General features: G+C 39.9%; 4 protein-coding genes across 4 annotated transcripts; 3 read left to right on the top strand and 1 right to left on the bottom strand. All coding sequences in view use genetic code 11, as the record gives it.

Moving 5' to 3' along the window:
- Positions 1-2,061: 2,061 nt before the first annotated feature.
- EGR_00972 (hypothetical protein) lies at positions 2,062-8,773 on the top strand (the record flags this gene model as incomplete). The annotated part of the gene is made up of 9 exons (XM_024490221.1): positions 2,062-2,233; positions 2,526-2,662; positions 2,699-2,908; positions 2,991-3,091; positions 3,165-3,331; positions 4,289-4,755; positions 7,299-7,456; positions 7,548-7,553; positions 8,731-8,773. 9 exons carry the CDS (start codon positions 2,062-2,064, stop codon positions 8,771-8,773), a joined length of 1,461 nt encoding a protein of 486 aa, XP_024355624.1.
- Positions 8,774-11,697: 2,924 nt separating this feature from the next.
- EGR_00971 (RWD domain-containing protein) lies at positions 11,698-12,453 on the bottom strand (the record flags this gene model as incomplete). Its single annotated transcript, XM_024490220.1, has 1 exon — positions 11,698-12,453. The coding sequence occupies one exon, from the start codon at positions 12,451-12,453 to the stop codon at positions 11,698-11,700; it is 756 nt and encodes a 251-aa protein (XP_024355623.1).
- Positions 12,454-14,586: 2,133 nt separating this feature from the next.
- On the top strand, positions 14,587-17,289 carry EGR_00970 (DnaJ subfamily C member protein; the record flags this gene model as incomplete). Its single annotated transcript, XM_024490219.1, has 6 exons — positions 14,587-14,663; positions 14,701-14,782; positions 14,815-14,871; positions 14,902-15,054; positions 15,127-15,240; positions 17,179-17,289. 6 exons carry the CDS (start codon positions 14,587-14,589, stop codon positions 17,287-17,289), a joined length of 594 nt encoding a protein of 197 aa, XP_024355622.1.
- Positions 17,290-20,285: 2,996 nt separating this feature from the next.
- EGR_00969 (Fructose-bisphosphate aldolase) lies at positions 20,286-21,503 on the top strand (the record flags this gene model as incomplete). Its single annotated transcript, XM_024490218.1, has 3 exons — positions 20,286-20,828; positions 20,863-21,336; positions 21,411-21,503. The coding sequence occupies 3 exons, from the start codon at positions 20,286-20,288 to the stop codon at positions 21,501-21,503; spliced, it is 1,110 nt and encodes a 369-aa protein (XP_024355621.1).
- Positions 21,504-24,664: the final 3,161 nt, after the last annotated feature.

Here is a 24,664-nt window from a genome sequence, read left to right as displayed (position 1 = left end):
TTATAAAGAGGCCTCACCTGACTAAGTTTAACGCCGGTTTTGATGTGATGAAAAGCGTAACGGAAAAGGGAGGATAAATAATTTAACAAAGTGTAGTAGGATGTTAGTTTACCAAATTTCTTGCTTGTTTGCTGTCATGAGCAGCAAATAGTTAGTTAAGGGGATATCGAGATAGTGTCGTCGCTATGTGAGTGAGGTCCGCGATTATGCTTAGTGGAATTTGATCAAAAGTTCCCCAAAAGTGTTTTATTTACAGGCTTTTCGCTCCTTCCTTTTGGCATATTTAGTTAAACTGACTGGATTTTATAATAAATAGTGATGCTGCAAATATTTTTTTTATGGAAGTGAAATTACTTTCACACCAAAGTGACTGAAAACTATGGAAAATACGTTTTCTTAGTTTTGATTCTACTTGCACATCAGAGCGATCTCTCAGGATTTGAAAGTCCAACCCGTTATAAAATTAATAATAAAATTATTAAGATGAGTAATTAAATATAAAACAACAATCCAATTTGTTGTTATTTTTGGATCAAGTCTGCTCCACGTTACATTCGGATTCCGTACTTTTTGTTCTTTCTTAAACTGATTTAATCGGAAATAAAAAGTCCGATAAATAGCCATAATCTCAATGTGGGTGGGATGCTGTTCAAGCAGAAGCGGTTTTACTTGACTTCCAGTTTGTTAAATAAAAATTGTGCCGCCTATCGAAATTTTTTTTGTTACCAATTGTAGTATACGGGTTGAATACTACATGTCTGCACCATATTGTTTAATTTTCTAACAGTCTTCTCGAAAATTATCTTATTTCGCATATTTTACATAAAAAACCCTACTCCTTGACAATTCATAACACAGCTAATTGGGCTATACAAAATTCAGTTGGGAATAAAAAGGCGAAGAAACCCTACGAATTCTGGAACCATAAAGTGTTGCGCTTTAGTCGACCAAGACTGGTCCTCGAGGGAGTCTTGGTAAAAATGCTGAATGCCCATTTATCATCCCAAATGTCATCTACACATAAGATAAGGAGGTAAACTAATAGAATTCCAAGTAATCTACAAGTTATACATGTGGAAAAATCAGCGATGAAATAGGTATGGGGCAGGATTCATGTAGCACATGTACTCACCCGAGTTTGCTTATCAGTCCTTTTACCACAAGAACAGAGCAACAGCATTACTGGGCATGAGAGTTATGTGATCTGTTACTGTGCTTGTATGCATAGGGTATTTTGCATTTGTGTTTTATAAACTTCAAAACATGCTTTTCAAATCTTTGCAATTACACACTCGCAAAACTGCGTTTTGTGCTACGTAAGCACCTACTTTTTCCCAGAGTTGTATCTCTGCTCCACAGCGCGGTTTCCGGGCCATGTCACTCGTAAGTTTAATTGTTTGTTTAACTCTGTTTGATTACGCAGAAATTTGGGTTTCTGCGGATAGCACTTCTGCTCAGAGGTAGGGCCACAGGACCATGCCAATAGCCTCAGCTTATCTACACGTCAGTAATACGTCTACTTTACCATCGTGACTTTTTATGACTTTAGAGAAGACAGGAGGTGACGCATCGGTAATTCCTCAACCCCCTGTTCCTTATTAATATATGTGAAGCACATGTTTATTTGAACACACCTCTTATGCGTCAGCGACCAGTTTACGATAACCACGTCAATAAGAGGACACCATTAGCCCCTGAGAAGGACACGAAGTCTTGATTTCCTTAAAACCTAATAAGGTGATATAATTCATCATGCTACTCGGATAGGAAATGCTTGTGCGCAGTTGCTCTTCCAATTTTATGTGATTAAAAGCTGAGGCGGAAAAAGCGACAAGAAATCTGTTGCATATTTTCATCCAGTGTACCTCAGCTTGTTACCACTTCAGAACAGGCTGGAACGCAGGAGACAAGATGTTACGACATGTTTTCTTGCCTAGTTAAAAAAATTATTAAAAAATTATTTTGCATGATTTTCTTAAAAGTTTAACTATGGTTTATGTATCTGGACTCCATTATTTTTGTTTTTGATTGACCTTTTTGACGCCGCGCAACTTGTAATCAATGACCTCCGGGGATGAATCCGGCATTAGGGAAAAGCTGGAGGCCTTGTCAAACGAGGTTGACAAAGTTGAAAAGGGATTGGCCGGCTTCAAAAACATATATGAATTGAAAGCTGAAAAGTACTTGGACTCTTTGTCGAACCTCATTATTGAGATCCAAAGTGGAAACTCCGGTTTGTTTACCAGGGGCCTGCTCGATAACGGAATTATTTTCTACTAGTTTTGCTGGCCAACCCAAAAATAGCTCATGTTTCTTAGTTTTATGTCTTTATATTGGTATTTTTTGATGGTTTGGCTAAAGTCGATAGTTTAATCATTCGAGTTTTTGTGCTTATGACTCAACGATACCAATCCTGATTTCAAAGTGTTGCTTGCTAAGTGGTAATTCGTACAAGGAATGTCTAGGCTACCATTTTTAGTCCTTACTGTTGTTACAATAGGGTGGTTTTCCTGGTTTGCTCCTAGGTTCCTGCCTTTCACCGGAGATAAAGGTTAAAATATGTTCTCTGCTATCAAATGTCAAGTCAAACTTCTCCGATGCTCTGAAAAAGCACCGAGACATTCATGCCTGCATTTCAAAGTTCAAAAAATCCATTGATAAGGTACGTTTCTTTCTTTCCTGGTCCCCGGCTTCCTAGACATTCGTCGATGATGTCTCTAACGTGGCTTCCTACTTCACTACGGACACTTCTAATGTTCCAACAAGCAATGCCACCTTCGATCCCGCTCCTGCCTCCAACCTCTACAAGACTGCGGATAACATGACTGAGGACGAGCTCTTCGCTGCCATCATAATTGAGGAGCTCATTCGCAGCGGCTATGGGTCTGTTGCTATTAAGCTTGCAAAGGTAAGACTAGCGGGTTTGCGAACACTGAAACACAAATTTCCATGCTGAAATCGGGACGCTCCTCTTTGTTTTTCACGCACAGGAAGTTGGTTTTTCGGAGGAGGATATTGGCCTCAAACAATTCCGAGAAGTCGGTGCTATGGTTGCTGCCCTAAAAAACGGAGAATTGGGTCCTGCTAAAGAGTGAGTTTTATGGCTGCTTCTAGCCTCTTTCTCGGGATGATTTTGAGAACAATTTTGTTCTGTTGCGTCTAAGATGGCTGGCAACTAATTCGGAGTCGCTGGGACCGAAGACCAAACAATTAGAATATGTTTTGGCCAAGTTAGAGTTTCTAATGGATGTGCAAAGGTGTGCAGATGATCCTTCTGGAGTGATCGCTTGTTTGCGCAAAATTGTGCCATATGCATCGGATTTTCCCACAGGTAAGCTTATGCATCGTTAGCACTTTTTTGATTTTTTAGATTATGACTAATATGATCCCTAAAGAATTTTAATGTGATGGCTGATCCGCAATAGAATCATAGTTTGCTTGGTTTTTTAAAGTACGGAACGTTTTGTGATTTTTGCTTTCGATAACTAGCTCAAATGATTTAAATTCACCCAGTCTGAATTAATCGCGTCACGCTTTACACCTGTCTGAAACTTATCACCTGAAGAGTTGGTTAGGCAGCATCAAAAGAAACGGATTATCATTCCAGGGATTATCTAGCAACTCCCTTTTTTAATTCTGACAATTTCGTTCGCAAATATACGGACTCAGCAATGAACTTTCATAGAGGCCTCTTTTTCGCCGTTTTTGTTCGATTTCTTGCATAATTTAAATTTTTAAGCATTCATCGCTTAAACCTATTAGTTTTATGTTGCATAGGAACTTGTTAACTCAAGGCAAGTGAAATAAGTTTTTGTGACTTATTTCACGGTTTCTAATCACAAATCACAAGCATGTTTGCAAGTGCATTTTTTTCCGCTTTGAGTATTTACGTTTTCTGCATCTGTTTCTTGGTTTTAATAATTTCTCCGTTCGTTCCTCGATTATGGTTAAGTTCAGAATTTATGGGTTTTTAAGGTTTGCTTCAGGACACTCGAAGAAATTGATGAGGTTTCTTCAAGGCTACCTATGTTAGAACACTTTTAAAATTAGGGAAATGGGTATGCACAACGTCCACGTTCAAAGTTAATTTAGCGTCAGTTAAATTTATGATTTTGCACTATTTTAAGAATGTCACATTCAGTAATCGCTGTTAATTATATCTTTGCACAGTTGATAATCGTAATTTTAGCTAGGATGACAAGTTTGTTCCAACAAGCTATAGGGAATTCAGCAAAATCTTCATTGATCGTCTTTGTGAAAAGAACCTACTTTCCTTTTATTCTTATAGACTTCGAGCACATAATGGGTAGTCTAGTCTTCCTGGGCCAGGATCTCAATGGGACTCCTTACTCTGACCTCTCACTCAAAGATCCTGCTGCCACAGCCACCGTCGACAATGCTAACGTTAAGAGCCAATTCGCTAGCACCGGTGGTGTCCACCTACCTATTCTACCGTTAGTGAGTCTCTGCGCCGGTGAAGAGGAAGCGGAGGAGGAGCCGGCTGTGGAGATGACTGTGGCAGGAGACGGGACGGTGAATGACGTAGCAACGATCCCCTTGAATGCCTTTGTGCGAGCTGCGCACCTCTTTGGCACGGTGGCCTGTGCGAAGCTCTCCCTTTCTTCCATTGATCCACTACGGACCGCCTTCGCCTCGGGCCTACAAGTGCTCCCAAAGCTACATAAACTCCAGCGTGCCTTCGCGTGGCTTACCAATTACGCACCGGGCAACTCTGATGGTACCCACACCCTTCCGGTGAGCCAACTTTACTCCTTTAATTCTTCCATGCACTCTGGCTTTACGTCGTGCGTTCTGATCCTTGGTAAGTGTAAATAATTTGCCCATAAGTGGCTTTACCTCTTTTGGGCTTTCACTTGGGCCCTAGGATGCGTAAAAGCATGCGCAATTCTGCTGGAGACTATGATTTAGTCGCGAAAGTTCTAAGCTCCTCCTTACACCCGCTTTCACCATCGGGTCTCCGTTTGATATCTTTGCCGTATTTGAAAAGTCCTATTGGTTGGGCTTTTTTCTATTTTTCATACTCGAAAAAGCGTTGACGAATTATGTGCATGTAGCTGATAAAGGGACTGGTTCAGGAACTTTTAGTGTTAACAAAGATCTACCTCCATTATAGATGGTGAGTTAGCATTTAAGCCTTCATTGTTTGCGAAATATTAAGCAATCTGCAAAAGATAAGAAATAAAAATGACCAGAAGTAAAGGAGAAATAAAGAGAATTGGACCAAAATGTTTATCTCTTTGTGATATGAGTGTTAAGACCCATTTGTAATTTGGGTTGAATATGGGGAACTGTGTTTTAAGTTAAATATCAACACCGCAACATTTCAAAAAAATTTATGCCATAAAGCAAGTCTACTTTAAACAATTTAATCAATTTTAAAGCTGAACTGTAAAAAATGGGACTCTAATTGTTGTTACTGCGGCGTCCATTATGAATTCGGTGGTCTCTCCACTCACTCGAACTGACCACGCCTCGGGATAGTTCACTGATAAACCATCGTATCAAAGCCCTCTGTTCTGCTTTTGAGTTTAAGTGAATTTTTTGCTTCGGAATCTGCTGATAGCGCAATTTTCAGTTTGTTGTCTAGTTTTTAGCCATCTTACTTTCCTGTTTGAGCACTACTCTATTGCTTGAACTGGGTCAAATTCCCCCACCCTTTAACAAGTCATTTGCCGAATTACCGTAATTTCGCCACATGTAATTACAGCCTTAATTTTCCCCATAATCATTGTCGGCTGAACTACCCAACTACCAATATTGTGACATCTTTAAATCGGAATCCGCTGTCAAATTCCTTGCTGCAGGGAGCCGTTTTTAAGTGTCACTTTATCAGATATCGTGATACTACTATGCTTTTATCTACCATATTAGGTTTGCTAGTCCATACCATTCCACTTCAGTTTTTTTCAGCTTAAAAGTAACCCATCCGGCACTTTTTTTTAATGGGTTTTGGCCCCGTTTCCGCTGCGTTGTTTCTTACCTTCACTGAGAATTGCCAGTCTCTTGAAAGAATTGAACCTACTAGATGTTTTCTAGTCAATTCGACGCTGGTCGCCTCGAATTATCATTTAGTTATTTTTAGGATGTTTTTTCTTTTATTCTCTATTGAAACCAAAAGGTCGGTAAAGAGGCATCATTTAGGCCATTTGAGCTGAAGTACTTTAAATGAATGCTCCTCACCAAATTCCGTTCATAAATTCTTCGTTTCTAGGCGAATTGCTGTAATGGCTTTCACAGGGTTTACGCGTGAGAATTCATTTTTAGCGCTTAAATAAACCGAAGTGGCAGATTTGATTTCAACTGCTGTTCAGCTTGTTTGAACCCCGATCCCTATGTCTCCCAATTGCTGTTCTTTTCGACAGCAACAAATTGGCTTGGTTGTAACCGGATATTTGTGGAGATAGTGTCGCACAAACAATCGTGGTGCATATTTTTTTACATTTTTACCAAAGTGGTCACTTTGTCTTTCAATAAAAGTAGAAGTACTTTCGCTTTCAGATCTTCTGTTTTCCGCGTTGAATGAGTTTGGTAGCAAAGGGACAAATGTTGGAATTCCACATTATTTTTTAGGAGTATGCTTGGTCTTTGATAATATTGCACCGATTTCCTGGAATTTTTTACTGCACTTTGCCTGTTCACTTCAGTGTGTTCATTTGTGATAATTCCAATTGCTCCTACCCATCTGCTTACCCCCTCTAGCCACCAAATTTTCTGATTAGCTCGATTGCCATCCAATGTTTTGAGTGGTAGCTACGCTTCTTTTTTCGCTCGAATTAGTAATTGCATGACCCAATCAAATTCTCCACCACTCCTGGCTAGCCTGACGCAGATGTTTTGAGTTTATTTTACTTTTTAGGACCTCATTCTTTGTTCGAACCCTGCTAAATTGCTTATAACTTTCCATTTTAATGGTATTCCCCACCAAGTGGATTGTTGTGTCGTCCAATTTGAGGTTGAAATATAAGTTTGTTTCAAATGGAGCTGTGGCAACAGATTGGGCAATCATCATTGGCTAAAGACATACATCTGATGAGTTAGTTTTGTACTGATCTCTTTAGGGAATGGTTGAATCGCAAAGCAGACCTTGTTGTCATAAAATTCCATTCAATTTGATAAAATTTGAACTCACTTGATTCCAATTCTAGCCATTGTAACTACTTGCACATTCTCATAATAATCACTTGCCTCGTTTGCCGCTACTTCATATCCTTTGTTAACGCGGATTAAACCCTTTGCTTAGTTTGTTGTTCCCAATCTCGTTTTTAATCTTTGGCCAGATTTCGGTAGACCTGGTCACTGTAGCTCACCGACACAATATCTTCCACTGTCCGGTCATCAAAGAGGTCTCAACGCTGGCCAATCCGGCCGTCCGCCTAAACTGTGGCCACGCCATCTCCCGCGACGCCTTCAACTCTCTGGCCAACTCGGAGCGAAGGTCAGTCAACCCTTTATGTCTTTCCCCTCCCTACCCTTGCTTCTAAACTTCGTTCGATTCTCTGGCTAAATTTTCCCCATTTCTCTTCTAGGAGCAGGTAAGCTAGAGATGCTCGTGTTTGCGTTATAAGGCCTACATTAACAGCTGGTGAAGGTAACACAAATCAAAACATGTTTTCGCTTCCCCTCTTCTTTGTGCTGCTAACACATGCTGGTCTAATTAATTGGTGGGGCAATTGGACTCGGAACAAACAATTATTACCAGAATGATATCCGCTTTATTATTGGTCTGAGGGATTCATTTGTACTTTAAATGAAATCTTCATCTACAATGAAGCATTTAATCGGTGCAGACTTTCGACTCTGTTGGTGGTTTGAAGTTTATCATTTATTTTGTAGCACTACTTATTTTCATTGGCAGTCATGGTTACGTTGAAATGCTTAAGTGGTTTTGCTAATGTCTCGTTCGCAATATTTCAGTATGCTAAAAGACATGCATTCAACCGTTTTTAGCACCTGTTGCCTTTGCTTTCGAAGCTTCTTTAGTTACTTGTGGATTTTTGATGCAAAGTTTATTTCAAGCATTCTAAAAATGTTTTATTAGAAAAACAATTCATCTGTGTAAGATGTTCAAGTACTGGTAATTTAAACCGATGATACCGCTTGTCTGATTTCTTGCCAATTGATTTAATGACTTGATCTGAAATGAAACTGCTTTTCCTGTGTAGCTATTTTTACTGATTACATTTCAACCACTCATTATGGTTAAAGCTATTTATGTTTAAGTGAAGGTACTAGTACACTTTTGTATCCTTGGTTTTGGATTTGTTGGTAGAGACCAAGTGCGGTTATACATTTTTTTCACGCAACCCACTTTTGATTTACTTTTGCCTATTGGTTGTGTTTTTAGGGATTCCGGTCGATGTCGTTTCGTATTGATAGACTTCAGATTTTTATTTTTATTTCTCATTTTTTCAATGTTTTACGCGTATTTGCTGGAATTCAACCTAAACTAACAATGGACCCCCAGGGGACTCTTTTAGAACCCGTTTTTAATCGGAGTTAACCGCATAATTTAATTGAATGTTTTTTTTTGTTAAAATGTAGAAGACTGTTAATTTTTAGGAAAATTAAATGTCCCTACTGTCCAAAAGACACGAGTCGGGATCAGGTGATGACTCTCTACTTTTGAGATGTCAGTCATATCAGCAACCGGATCTCTCCATATGCTCTGCTATGGCAGCCTTCTCCGTATCCTCATTTTTTTCTAAACAGTTTCCTCCTCTCCTTCTCCGGGAACTTGCATAACACTCCCTAACCCCCTTCCCCTTGACTGCGATCATTGGTATCTTAATAACTTATTTACGCACATAAACGCAATAATTCTCACTCGCATCTACTGTAAGCCGCATTGAAGATTTGCAAACCAATTTCCTTGTTTCCTCCTGTGTTTTTATTTTCATCACTGCCATAACCTGTTAAGGTTGCAGTTGGTGTTGACATTCTCTCATGCCTCTTTATTCTGCTGTTCACACACTCGTTAGGCACCAGTAGTCGAATTGGCCCCCACATACTCCTCCTGTATTTTCGAGCGAATTCCGATGCCAGTGTTGATTGACCGTTTCAGCATGGATCTACTGTTGGTGGATAACGGATATCATTAAACGCCCCGAAATCTCATATGGAATGGTGCTGCGTGGCAGTCAATTTTTTTGGGAACCCAGGTGCACAGAACTACATTTGACGAATGGATCTGGGTGGTTTAAAATTAAGTCAGGCACATGGGTTTGGCAGTCGTCTTGCGACTAATAATTTAACTTGGTATTGGGAGTTCCACATGGGCGATTATCAAGGTATTGACGCGTAAACCAAACACTCTTGAGGGATGTCTTTATCTGGTTTTGCGTACAAGTAAACGTTATTAAACCACTGATGCGGTTTGAGTGTATGCTCTTAACTTCAGCCTATCAAGATGTACCATGGACATGGAGTAGCATTTTGGGCAATAGCAATTTGGCTAAAATTGCCGAAAGAAATTGCGTTTAGACTGATAGTGACTTTGACTCTTGGATAATCAGCACAACTAAATCTAGGCTATTTGTTGATCTCTAAGACATTGATCTGAGGATGTAATAAAATATGGTTAACACCTGTGCTTTTTTTCCGTTCCATACAACCTATAAACAGAAACAAGAAAGGTGTTTTCAGAAATCCAAGAAGTGAACCCAAAAAGGATAATACATTAATTAACTTATACAGTAAATCGCCATCAAATGTAATATCTTGTAAGAACACCAGATTCTGCAGAAATAAATACAAGTTATTACTTCTTGAAGCAAACGGTTTTAATCCTGATCATACTTTTCAAGAAAGATAGGTGCTGTCGTAGGGCATGTACAGTTGGGAGACTTGCACATTAGGAAGGCACTGGTGGGGTACTTACCCCCTCCGCCCTCAGAACTTTTTCTGCACTCCTTGGGCCGACTAAATCGACGTAGCAATGGCTCCTCATATCTGTAACTGGATCGGCAAATCCTTCCATCCGGCGCCTTATCTGATGGGAGGAGGAAACCTTTGCGTATGGACCACTCAGTGAGCCGCGGTATGGACGGACCCCGGTTTTGAGCCATTTGGGGACGCAAATAATCGCCCTGACAACCAGCTGTCCTCCGCTTCTGCATCTTTAATGATGGAGTGTATGTGAGGAACTGCGAGGTTGGGGGAGTGGCGACCGTGTGTTGTAGCGCGTTTGAATAGGACCTAACCCAAATCGATGTGATTGAAGGATAGTCCCTCGCGCAAGTATTTCCGTCAACCATTGTTACTTCCCTCGGAGAATCTGTAAATTTAGTGGTCCCCTCATTTTTGAATGCATATCCGGGATTGGTAACCACTTCATAGTAATGACTGTCAGCTCAGCCCATTTAATGATATATGGAGAAGTTTAAACGGGTTCACGTATGGATTATTCAGGGGTATATTTAATTATAAAATTTAGAGTGGCTTGTTTCCTCAAAAACCAAGTTTACATTAAAGCGCATCTATTAAAACTGTGCTGATTGTATTTAGTTTAGTCTTAGGTATTTAACGGTCTCGAATCGAATTATCAATCTGGAAAATATTTCGATTTTTTTCTAAATACCAAATTAAAAATAAACAATTCAAATAGCAACAAAACTTGGGTTCGAAAATAACAAGAGATTTCGGGGCAAAATAATCCTAGGGTTGCATAGAAATGCTTTCTCTAGCTTTTTCATCTAGGATCCACATTCCTTTTGAGGAGCACACACGAACAATTCTTGTATTGAGGATGACGATTTTATGCGCAAAAGGAATAACCCTTAGCAGAGACCACACAGCCACGAGGGTACGCATAATTGAGCTCGAGACAGAACAGGTTTAACCTGAGGCCCACATAAACAGCAAATTGAGGTCGCGTCAAACCATTAAGAGGGGAATCCGACGAGTCTATTGTAATTCCAAACGACAATTTTACTTAAATTTACAAAGTAGTGAAGTGGGGGAGAACCACTTTGATCCCTACAAATCAAGGGGACTCTACTCAAGACATCAAATCAGAATATTGCAGATATTCGTGAATCTCGATTCAAAATATTGTAAACCAGGAAAAGCCTTATATATTTCGCCCTTATTGATAGCATTAAAAGACTGCCGACCGACTGCTAGACATAGATGGAAGACTTCATGTTCACCACCGATAGGCAAGTGCCAGCTGTACCACTACACCAGTTCTGAGGCTCCGAAACCAGACTTCTTCCGGCCTTTTGTTAATGCGCCTCCCAGTGGTGCTGTCCTCGTGAATTATCTCACTGTAGCACAGGATTAGTATTCCGTATTTTTTGCAAGCTTGTTGCGACTTACGTGTGTTCCAATTTCATTCCTCCTAATTTTTTAGGGACATTTTCGGAAAAAAGAACAATTGATAATAGATCCCGACTTAAGCAGAGCTGTGCAAATCATGAGAAATCACGTCCCAAAGCTGGAATTAAAACAAATCATCAACAACCCTTTTTCTAGTCCCAAACAGATTAAGGGGAAGGAAGAGAAACGAAAAGTCGGCCAGAAATAATCTAATTATGCATCACTTAAATATGAAGTTATCATAAGCCGAATAAGCCATATTCAGGCGTCAAAAAAGGGGATGCATTTGAAAGACATATGTACAAGTGATTGTACAACTTCAAATAATCTATTTGGTACTAAGCAGCTCTACTTCTACCCTCAAGACCCTTCAAGATCCGGTAGATCAATTTCACCAATATCTGTAAAGAGTCTCTCGTCCACCTCCACAATCTTGCCACCCTCCTGAGCCAGGAAGGTCAAATCGGAGTCATCAAACTGGTCGTCACGGAGAAACATCTCACGACCTGTGAGTCGCTTCATCGACTCAGCGTTCTGTCCACCGCCGCCACCAACGCCCAGCTTCTTAGCCTTTGCTTCTTCCGCCTCCTTTGCCTTTGCCATCTCCGCCAAAAAAGCCTTATTCCAAGCGTTGAATGACTCAACTGTAACACGAGTTCCAGAAAGCAAGCATCTCTCCACCTCTGTTTCCCTCTCCGCTTCAGCAAGAGACTTGATTTTCGTCTGCTTCGTCTTACGCGATTTCACCTCAGCAATTAACTCGTCTGTAAACTCATCAAGCTTCTGTTGCACGTCGGAGACAACGTCGAAAATCATCACCATCCCAAGAGAGCGGCTAATGGTGTCGGAGATGAGCACTACTAGGTCCATATTCTGGTCATCGGAGAGGCCCCGTTGGTTGCGAATTTCGAAAAGAGGAGCTTCTGAGGGATAGTTGGGAGAGTATCTAAAGTAGAGAGTACATGAAACTGCCGTGTCGGGATTATCGACTGCATGTCCACGGAGTTCAATTTCAAAGTGATGAGGAGATTTGGAAGAGAGCATACGGAAGTTGTCCTCATAGATAGACTGAAGTACCTCTATTTCACCTTCTTGTTCCTCAAGTGAAGTTGACATCTGTAACATAAAAGACATGGAGATAGAATTGAAGCGGTTAAACTAGCAAATCACCGATAATTAGAGCAGCAGATATCAACAAGATTCACCTCAGCAAAAACCTGCGCGGTTACGGGTGGAAAACCCAGATCAATGATGCAATTTGACAAGTTTAACGCACAACGGTTTCGCACTCAGAAAACCAGAAAACGCTGTAAGTGGTATGGGACGACTCAATGTGGACTATTCAACCAAATGCTAAACGGAAACTATAATCTGCAAGAATCATGCTGCCAGCTAAAAGCAAAAATGTGCAACAGGGCGCAGGGTACAGACGACTCTACTTCTCGAACACCAATGTCTTCACAGGCAACTTTAGTGTGGATTAATGAGTTTTTGGGAGCCAAAATCTAGAGTTTACATATGTATGGTGTGGTTTATACGATTCTACCACATGAAGTAAGAAGCCCGAGAAAATAATGCATGAAATACTGTTGACCCTAGTGACTACTAGGCATCTGTCACACCTGAAACCAAACAACGCGGGGAATGTGTGGTTTAAAAGACCATACACCTTCTATAAATTACATCGTTTTGAATAGTTTGTTTCCTAGGAGACACTATTATATTATACTCCTTATTCTAAGCTGCACAAAAATTAGCGTTAATTATCAGCAACTTAGCTAGTTAATACAATCAGTATTTATGGAGGCTTTTAAATTAGAACAATTTAATAAGTTAGTTGTTTTTAACCTGTGGTTTTGAAAGAATGGCCACTATGGGTTCTCTTCGTAGGTCTTATGTACCTTGCCTGAACCATGCCGGTAGCCCTAACCTCCTCTGCGTGTTGAATATACGTATTCGGGCCTTGCAATAGTTTTCCTTCGCTTTCAAGGAAGTCTCATGGCGCTGCATTAGTGACAGCAAACCTAATCCTAACTGGCGCCTATCCTTATAACTATCGCTAGGAAGGATCAGTGATAAGCCATAACAGAAGGGCTGATAATGACACAGGGCCTCAGCAACCAACCCAGTTCCATATTATTTAGTGAAGCTCTCAGCAACAAAAGCGGGATTAACCTTGAACCACTTAGAAAAGCTTTGGTACATACCTGCCTACCACATTTGTATGCAGACATCAATTGTATGACCTCGCGATGCCTTCTCCACTTTTCTACTAACTGGATAAAACTCAGATAGACAGATGTGACCTGGCGGCTTTTGAAGTACAAACAACGTAAAAAGGCGTATTAGTGGCGAAATTCTGCTCTTAAAGAACTGTGTTAAATCCTGTCTTTGACTACATTACCCTTCTTTTAGGCCAGTGCTACCACCACTAGCTATAGACTCGCGTGATTGTCAGTACATTCGCCCGTCCTCAAATACAGACCCTACACAAAACGAAATCCCAGATTTGGTAGATTTGCTAAAAGGGGTTTGTGACACTGTGGTTAAGAATATTCTCAGTTGCATGGATGGCTTATGAGAATTTCTTACGACGCCGATTAAGTTGTGATGGCTGATGTTGAAGGTGAACCAGAGAAAGAGCCACAAATTACACTTAAAAGAGGGTAGAGAGGGCTATGCAAAACGATGCTTGTTTACCTTTAGGCATTGATTAAGGGCCCTCTATTTTTCTTCCCCATTGTGCCTACCCCGGATGAGCTGCCTTCTGACACTTGTCAGTAGCTCTAAATCCTACTCTATGTCAAATATACATTTGTTTTGGGAATTATGTCGATACTTGTCTTTAAAGAAGTCCTGGGGCACTAATGAAACGCTTAACTTCCTCTGTGCGAAGTACTTTCGCTTGTCTAAAATGAGAAAAATATCGGTCACAGATAGTTGTCTTCAGCGTTAGAATGCCTTTTAAGTTTAGCATTTTCTGCCAAGTTTTTACTTATGCATATTCGCTTTATTGAATTTACTTTAATTTTTTTGGAATTTAACTCTACGAAAATTAGTCACTATTTCAGACCTCATCTTTTTCTTTTGGAATATTTAATGCATATCTGTGAATTTGAAACCTAGGCCCTTTACTTGTTTGTGTGTGATATTACACGAACACCTGGCTTGGTGGCTCTTACTCATTGTTTAAAACCATGCTTATCAAAGGGACACGGCTCGGATTAGATCGTTGGGAGCGCCACCGTGATGGTTTCGCCGCCAGTAAGTCCCGGTGCTGCAAGTACTGAAAGTCGCGCGGGCATTCGTGACCCCAGGAAACTTTCGTACGACATTTTTCCCTGACAATTCCTCGATTTTTAGAACAAAGGGTGAATCCTTGTACGAACTACTTGGATTATCGAAAGATGCCACTCCAGAAGAGATCAGGAGAGCATATCGAAGAGTATGCTTCTTTTATATAGTCTGACCTTCTAGTTGGCACTCCGATGTCATCCAGACAAAAATCCCGACGATCCAAAAGCCGGTGAAAAGGTAGTGAATCTTTTTTTATTCAGGTCTTAGTTTGCTGAATTGAACCGGGCAAATGTAATTTTATCCGATGAAACTAAGAAAGAAATATATGACAAGTATGGCTCGTATGGTATTTATGTAAGTGAAACAGTTGGTGACGAAGCGGCGATGACATATTTGAGACTCAACAATCCATGTTTGAAGGTAACTATTTGTCTATCATCATGAAGCAAGGGATCTCTAGAGCAATTGGTATCTGCCTCTTATTTTTTCTAGTGTCTCTGTATAACATTCTTCATCCTTACTGGCTGCTGTTGTTGTTTATGTTGCTGCTTCTGCTGTTCTTGTTGCAGAAAGGCTCCCGAGGAGGATCTTCTAGACATACCACCGGTAAGTTTTCGTCAGTCACATTCTGAAGTCATTAGCTATTTTGACTTTCTAAATTGAAAATTAGCAAATGCTATCAAAGTGCTACGTTGCGTTTTCATTTATTGGCTTGGTAGTTATTCTTCTCGAAACACATTCCCTCTTGAACGATAATTGTGGTGCACGCTACTCTTGGGTGGTTATATTTAACAATTAAGACGATGAAGAAACTCCCACACACTTTATGTCAGCCATGCAAACACACGGTTCATCACTATGTGAAATAGGAGCCCATAGTCAGTTTTGAGGTCATATCGGATCACTACATATTTAAGTTCATTGACTTGCCATTTTGCCTTATTACTTACCTTTCCCTTGGCGAGCTCTTTATCTTCTATGTCACATTTTTGCTATTTGTAGTCAGACCTGTTTTATGACTCCGTTTCGTGCATGCTAGTGTATCTTTTCTCTCTTCGAGATTCCAATCCGCACACTTGTTCCTGTGTAATTCATGCTATTCGTTTTATTCAGCCCGCACGTATTGCCATCAATTATGTAAGCAGGCTCCACTGACTTCTTCATTCATCAGGTTTTTTACCACTCCAACTGAATGCGGGTCAGTTATTTATCTCTGAAGTGATTATGCTTTTAGTGTAGTGCACTGCCACTGATTAATAGGCGATTGCTCAAGAAATGCTGCCATTTCCTCCCTCACTGCGCTTTTTATTACCATGATAAAGGTCTTAGCGTCTGTATAGGGGCTTTTAATTTAACGTTTGGCACCATTAATGTTCCCTAATGAAATAGTGTGATCGGATTCGAATCCCAGTACTTCGAAGTCATAGTTGTGTGCTAGTGTTTGTTTAATTGAATTGTGCATCTTTAGGTGGCACAAACTATGTTAACTCAAATCCCGTGTTTTTTTTTTTTGAAAGGCTAAATTTGTTTTTTGGGGATCGTCTTTTTTGCTATTCTGACAGCTATGACCGAACTGAATTAATGATCGAGTAACGCTATAGGTACATTCGTTTATCAAATCGAAGTTCCTCTCTGATTAATGCCCAATTTGACGAAAGTCAGCGCCTTTTTTAGGAGCGGAGTATTTGGCTATCTGGAATTTTTTGCAAACTCGATGTGTATGCTCTGTGACACGAGGTTGATTACATTACCACATCTTTCAGATTCTCATCATATGCTGAGTGGGATGTAAGTGACTGCATTTTCATATGCAAAGAAGCATCTCTTTTGGATGGATTTATTTGCATTAAGTTGCCTATTGAGTGGTATATTAGAGAATGGAAAATCCCCGATTCCATCATTCGTAGCATAAGAGGATAAATTTGTTGTGTAAAACATCACATGCTGTAGAAAGTCACGTTGAGTGAGGTTATTTTGTTGTTGTATTCGGTCGTAGAATCCAAAATAAATGTTTTAATATATTTTTACCACTTAGGTAAACATTCATTTACTTAGTACATCGTGAATTACAAAGATGAGTCAGTGAAGATCCACAGCATTGCAATGAGGCCAGACGTTTTTGGTATAAACCACATGGTGCTTTTAATGTTATCGGCTCGAGAGGGCGTCTTTAAGAAATCAGAGCCAAAGGAAATTATGTGCTTCACTGCCAAGCATCACTGGTAGAAACTAAATTGCAAAGCTCATCTAATGTCATTTGAGTCTCAGCCTTTTTGGAAAATAAAAGTGTTTACCATTGTAGAGGTTTTTTTTACTAAATTCAGCGTTTTTGGAGATTCTTAGAAACCTTGTGTTATTCTGCAGTCTGGGTTGTCGTTTATGCGAATTTCCTCGAGGCCCTCAAATTAGGAGTAGGTCCTACACAAGGTACTAATTCAGTTGAATTCCAAATACGTGGGACATTCGAGAATCATATGTATTGCTTTTTTTCGGAACTACCAAATCATGAATATTTGTAAGTCGCTTCTGCCTATTTTATGCCAGGACTCAGACGACGAAATGTACCAGAGCATGGGCAACAGAGGAGACGGTAGTACCGGACAGCCCATATCCTCGGAGCCAATTGTGCTGCCGCCACCCTCCGACTACACCTAGGTCATATCTCCTCTCAGTCGATAAGACTGGTTTGAGTGTCTTTCGATATTTTGCCTCCCATCGCCCTAGCCCCATTCTCTACATCTTTTCTACCTTTTTGCGATTTTGTCCTCCAAGTGCGTGCGTGCGTATTTGTGTACACAGCCCCAACCAGACATTCCTTGATGAGCTAACTGCTACCACCGCTACTACTTATTTCCTCACTTTCTTTTCCCCTTACATATCTCTCTCTACGAATCGCACCCTCTATTTTGTTCGGACAATACTCGCTGCCCAGAGCCGTAATAATTTTTTAGAGCACTGCCTTCTTTACGACCTTCGACTAGCCTCAGGGGCTTCCTGGAAGTTTTTGCGTAGAGCTGAATAGCGAAGAACTGATTATAGAAAAGAATTAAACATATTTGAAGGGTAACTTTGTTTGCTGCTCAGAGCATCAAGAGTGAGGGAAGAGCAGCACACTGCCGTGCTGTCATTGAGTTTCACCATAGCGGAAATGAGGTGAGTCCGTTAGTGGGGTCTCTGGGATCGCCTCTCGGTGTGCGAGATTTCGCACTCTCTTCTTTTCATTCACAAGATTGGCAATCATTGCTAAAATCCACAGAAGCTATAGCCGTCCAGAGTTGAAGTGTGCTAGAAGCTGCGACTCCAAGGGGCTCTCCGTAGTGTATTCACTTACGATTTCCACGTAATAGCACACTTGGGTGGGAGGGTCTCATGTACCGTTTCACGGCATTAGATTATTAGTATTAATGTCAAATGTCATACTTGCTATCGGGGAGGGTGGACTCAACTGTGGTGCATTTGTTCGAAAATCTGGTTGAATTTAAAAGAGTGACCCAATACCCTACCGATAAAGCAGCTGGTTAAATGTATTTTTGGTAGGAGTAATGCGATTTTCACCTAGTAACCTCAGCAAAAGTGGTCTCTTTGTCATGATCATTAAATTAATTGGCAAAACTTATCTAGCCTCGGAAGCACAAAACTTGGCCTTTTAATATACGTTTTAATACCCATTTATCAAAAAAAGGACTACTTGCAGACAGATAGTAAAACAATTTGGCTACAGCTTCGCCGCTTTATTACTGGTTGAGTGAACTTGGGATAGTACAGATCATTTCATTGTACAGATGATCAGATAATTTTGACCGCTTAATACCTTAAGCTGGAGCATAAATATAGTTTTCTTTCACCACTGCATTGCGGTTTAAAAAAAATTAGTGAGCGAATTAGATGGGAAAAATACCAAAATTTTCGCACTCCATGGAGATCTGTGGCACCTTCATTTGTGACTTAAAAGGTGTTAAATTATATGAAATTTACAGCGCTTAATTAAGTAACCAAGTTCCTATTAAAACTTCTTTGAAAGCTCAATCCTTTTTGAATTCAACACAACATAGCCCTGAATTGCCAAGTTCCAAAATAGGCTTTACATTTGTCAAATTCGGAATCACTTTCTTGACTTGACATCAATATGCCTGTCACCGAAATGACGATAAAAGACGATACATTTTAGGCATACCAGCAATTTAGAATAGCAAGATATTTAAAAAGCAGTCGTGGACTGGTGATTTTGCATCACAGTGGGTTGAGTGTATGCTAAAAATGCACGCCTAAGATAGCCGGAATTCTAGAAACTCACTATCTTTGGCAGTCTTGACGCATTATTTGTGGTACTTTTATCTAAGCTCTTAGGAAGCAATAACTCACTTTTAAACGGTTGATGTTTATGACCTTTTGTCGTTAGCTCCCGACTTTGAAAATGATAAGTAGTGTACCTTAGATCAGATGGGGAAGTAGTATGGAAAAGTGATCAATGGTTTTGGAAGGTAAGAAATTTCTTACTGTGCTTCACATTCGTCAGCTGACCATCTTGTATACTGAAAAGGCATCACGGTATAAAATCGTTGTGGACAATTGCATGCCCTTCACTGGTTTTCATTCCAGTAAACCTATACATAGTATTTGAATTTAGGAGGCATTATTCCAAGAAATAGCACGCACAAACTATAACCAGGGTTGTAAACGGCTAACATTGCCGTACTTTCAACCACTCTATTGTATGCTTTTACTTTACACATATTTTATATCTAGGTACTACATGTTGTATGGTAAGTTCAGAGTTGTTCCCTTCTTCTTTAGAAACTAAAAAAATGACACTTTACGTAATCCAGAGAGCTTTAACTACCATGTCAATCCGTTACTTTCATTTCCGCAATCACTTCACATGAACTTATCATAAGATTTACGGTTTGCTTTATTTCACTCTACCTTTAGAGATCTAGATGCACAAAGTCTATTACTTAATGTATTCCAGGTAAAGATTATCGCGAGTGAAGAAACAAATATAGAATGTATCGAGAGGTAAAAGGTGTGCGATTCGTTAAGTAACTGTGTTTTTTTTGGGTGCAACACAAAAAATCCAGCTATTTAACCTCATGAATTTGCTCAAAATTGCCTTACTTATGTTAAAATGCTAAAAGACATTCCTAGTTGACTGTAAACACGGAAATTAAAGTTAATTCTAAAAAGATTTTACTAAGGCTTAGCGTCTTGCAAGGGAGCCTTTCCCTTTTGCCAATGAGAATATTCTCTGTGATTTCCATTTTTTTGGGAAACTACAGTGACGCAGTTTTTCCTTAAAATATACTTAAATCAGTTCATCCCATCTTTAATTAATACGCTAAAGGTCTGTAAGAAGCTTAAAATCAGATGCCGCTACCCAGACTTTCCATATGAGTTAGAATACATAACAAGTTTAACAGACCTTAGCAAGAAAGACTATTAAATTGGTCGAATATGACGTTTTACCAATTTCATAAGTAGAGGCTACTTTGGAAGGGGTAAAAGATATACACTCACTGTCTTTAAAGGAAACCATTCGTTACAATTCACGTGTCTCCTTGTTCCCATGAATCGATAAATATTTATGCCGTAACCCCTGTTTGAACCTCCACTCTGGCATTTTTTTTCCAAAAGAGACGTCTACGTGTGTAGAAATGGCGGGTCGGTTTGTGGAGTACTTGCCTGAGGCAAAGTTGAAGGAACTGCGCGACATCGCAAATGCGATTGTCAGTCCTGGAAAGGGTATACTAGCTGCAGATGAAAGCGTTGCTACCATCGGTAAACGCTTCAGATCAATTAATCTCGAGAACACCGAGGAAAATCGTCGTAACTACCGACAACTCCTATTTAGTTCGGATCCCTGCTTGGCCAAATACATCTCAGGTGTCATCCTCTTTCATGATACAGTCTACCAAAAGATGGACGATGGAACACCCCTCATAAGTCTCTTACAGGACCGCGGAATTATTCCTGGAATCAAGGTTGACAAGGGTGTAGTTCCATTGGCTGGAACTCATGAAGAAGGAACTACTCAGGGATTGGATGGTTTAAGCGAACGTTGTGCTCAGTATAAAAGAGATGGTTGCCACTTTGCTAAATGGAGATGTGTTTTGAAAATTCAGGAACACACACCTTCCTATCAGGCTATGATGGAGAATGCCAATGTGCTGGCCCGATATGCTGTAATCTGCCAACAGGTAAGTGGCTTGAGTTTGTCTTGGCCATTTCTAGAACGGAATTGTCCCGATTGTTGAACCAGAAGTCCTTCCAGACGGGAACCATGACCTCTTCGTTGGACAAAGAGTGTCTGAAGAGGTGCTTTCATTCGTATACAAGGCTCTGGCCGATCACCACGTCTATCTGGAAGGAACTCTCCTCAAGCCAAATATGGTAACGGCTGGTCAAAGTTGCAGCCAAAAGTACACGAAAGAGCAGAATGCCGTAGCCACAATCCAGACCCTTCAACGCACTGTTCCCCCCGCAGTCCCTGGTATAGTTTTCCTCTCAGGTGGAATGTCTGAGCTCGATGCAACGATGAACCTTGACGCCATTAATAAGGCAAAAATGAAGAAGCCTTGGGCATTGTCTTTCAGTTTTGGTCGCGCTCTTCAGGCTTCCGTCATTGAGACGTGGCAGGGCAACCCGGACAACATCTTGGCTGCTCAGTGTGAACTGCTCAAACTGGCTAAAGCAAGTTTTGGAATTGTACCATTGCCACAATTTCCTGCTTTACTTGCGTAAAAGGTGGAGTCTATTCACGGAACGCTATTGACTTGTAGGCAAACAGCGAAGCGAGTCTGGGCAAGTTCGATGGGAAGCTGGAGCTGGCCGCCGGTGAACAATCGAATTTCGTTGCAAATCACGCCTATTGAGAATAAGTCTGTTTCTCGCCAAACATTCACTTTTACCAATTTTGTGTTTAAATATATCTGTCAACATTTTCCTTTATTGTTGCAATGATTTTCTCTTTTAATGTGTGAATTGGTTTTAGATTGTTGATTTCTCAATTCTGCTACGAGCATAAAGTGATCAGACGGCTAATGACGAATCATTAAAAGTGGGGTCTATTAGACAAGTTAATCAGTAGCCATGGAAATCTGGTTATGACTGCTCGCACCAGAAAGTCTACGTGGCGTTCATATTTCAGTGGAATTTTAAACTGAAGGTTAATATACAAGATTTTCAAAATGTCTGCAGGCAAAAGTGTTTCCCTTTTTATTCAATGAGTAAGTTTTATTTAGAAAAGTGTGATATAATAAGAGTTGACGCTGGTGTACACAGGTGGGGCTCTTGAAACTAAAATATGATTGCTTTTATTATGCGATGTTTTGTTCTACCTGAAGGAAATGGATGGACGTTAAATTTAGCTCTTGCGTAGACGCAATAAGATGTCCATAAAACTGAGAGCAAGTTTAAATTACCTCATAGACGGAACTTGGTGATATTTTGTGCATAGGGCCTGCAGCACTACAAAAATCATTGTTAGGCCTAGACGCTCTAAGTTACCTCAAGCAAAACCACTATTTTCAAAGACCAAAATAAAATTATTGTCGGTAAAAGGGTCATTTACAACTTTAGGTGATTCAAGTTTTTTTCATCTAAAACCTATTGTATTGTTACTTGCTTTTGGCAATTTGGGTTTAGTGAAATTTGTAGACAAAAAGATTATATTAATTGAATTTCTCTGCAAAGTGATTATCACCACTATTCATTACTACCGTATATACCACAGACACACAATTAGTGACCAAGGGCGAAAAATGTTTCTACCGTGAAGTAGGCATTTATAATACTAGACTTCCAAAGTCATTGCATCCTTATGCTCGATTCAGTTGGTTTTTTATTCAGATGGAAAAAAAAGACGTAATGAAAGAGATACTCTTCGTGTGTAAGTGGCATACCCACGGTGACTGCTTTTTTAATTTGAGACTGTGAATTCCATTTTCATTGGATTTTAACCAGTCAAGATTATTAATGCAAAACTTGTGTTAGCATGATCAGTACATGTTAAAATTTCCACCAAATTAATGAAAGTGAGCATTGTTGACCCCGATGGACTACCTCGTTTAATTACAAAGGAAAGTACATCCTTACGCTGGTTTTCATTAACGCTAATGAATACACAGAAAGTGAGTTCACTAAAGTGTTCCTAAAAACACTGTCTCACAAGTTCCAAGGAATTATCAAGAGAAAAGGTGGTCGCATAATCCATTATAAGTTTTAAAATATTCCACAAGTTGGCTTTCGAACACGTCTAAGGGTTTAGAGTGATGAATTTACAAGGTGGACCGCAATCGGCACAAGCTACCAGTCTACTCAACGTATGTTTGTTAGAAAATGGTACGTAGCATTGTCGAGGGAGGTGACGGCAAACTAGAACGTATGCCGATTAAGTAAACGTGATTGCCCGTGTGATAAAGTAAGCACATTACTAATCGGTTTCTCATTTCATTTCCTACCTTGAAGCCTCTTTCATGGGCGCAGCCTATTGATTTTGGAATCTATACCTTTCCTGTACTAATTGATAAATCCAAGACAACTGGGGTTCCGTCTTGTTAGTTTCACTTCCTTATTTCTTCTGAATGCACTAAGAATTCTAATGAACATAAATAGATTACCATCAAAGAAAGGTAACGAAATCAACCTATTCACACGAAAACTGATACGACTGAATTTCTCGATAGAGGTTAATGTTGGTTTTCATTACCATAAAATAACTTTAAATGAATTTAGACTAATTTGGTAAACGATGTCCATTCTTTTGTTGAGCAATATCAAGTCGATAATTTAACAAGTTTTGATGGTTTAAAGGTTTGCATATATGGTCCTCATTTAATTGATAGTTCTCAAAAGTCATGCACAATTTAATCTTATCAGATCTCAGTTGTGCTTGCCAGGCGCACATGTTTTTTTTTCTCAAAAAAGGGTGCCGGTAGCATTAAATGTTGTTTGCTGATGATTATTTTCAGAGTTCATTGGGAATTACTTTGCTCAAAGCGACCCAAATGTAACGAGTTCGGAAAAAGCGCTAGTTTTAACAAGGATAATGACGTATTAAAAGCAATTTAATTATCTGATAATGCAACCAATTCGAGTGCCGAGAAAGGTCACAATCACCCGTGAACTTGTAGGGAGAATATGGAGGATATGGATGGGAATGAAGCTACGCCTCTTTGCCTCCTCTCCTAAAATGAAAATCCTCTCATAGGGCAGTTTTGCGATAAGAGAAATGAGGCCTTGCACTGTCTTTCAAGAGTGGAGCCTCCTCCCACCTTATTAACTAGTCCTGTCTTTGAAAAGTTTTCTTTCACACCTTCTAGCTGCATCGTCTTTTGCCAAACAGAGAGATCAAATTCGTAGTTGTTCGGCTCCTAGCCAATTATTAATTAAAGTGAAAAATTACGCAGTTTTTGTGGTTTACCACACACAAAGCATTCTGTAGGAAAGTGATGCTTGTCTTGGAAGCGTAGAAGATGACAAGTAATAGGTTGGTTCTTTTAACATTACAATAGACAGCCATTACCATCAAAAGTCTGCTAATCTGTCAGCTATTTAATCAGACGACATTCTTAAGAGGACGAGATTTTGCGATGACGTGGAGAAGAGCGGGACAATAAGGTGGCAGACTATGAAGACGCGTTTCATGCGTATTCAGATGTGGATTTCATTTGGTTGACTTTCACAACTTCCCAAATTAATATAGATGCAAATGAGGAGTTTCATTATTTATGTTCACTATCACTGGCCCATACTAACGAGGTAACTTTGTGTTATTATTTCTAATAAATACGTGTAATTATGGAGTAGCGCAAAAGGAAATCGTTATGAGCGTGCTGCATCTTTGATCCTTATTTCATGAAGAAAATTAAGTTACCCAAACCAGTTCTGAATGGTAGGTTCTGCTATCGCATATTACATCTTCTCCACGTGCTAAACAACAGATTTGACGAGAAGTTATTTTCTGCAGTTTCGTAAACTAGGCGTGCTCTGATCCAATCTTCCAGGTTAAGCCAATGTTTTACCATATGAGGAG

The sequence above is a fragment of the Echinococcus granulosus genome (genome assembly GCF_000524195.1).
Source record: "Echinococcus granulosus chromosome Unknown EG_S00003, whole genome shotgun sequence".
Lineage (NCBI taxonomy): Eukaryota > Metazoa > Platyhelminthes > Cestoda > Cyclophyllidea > Taeniidae > Echinococcus > Echinococcus granulosus.
The sequence above is the reverse complement of the archived record's forward strand: the minus strand, read 5'-3'. Positions and strand labels throughout refer to the sequence as shown.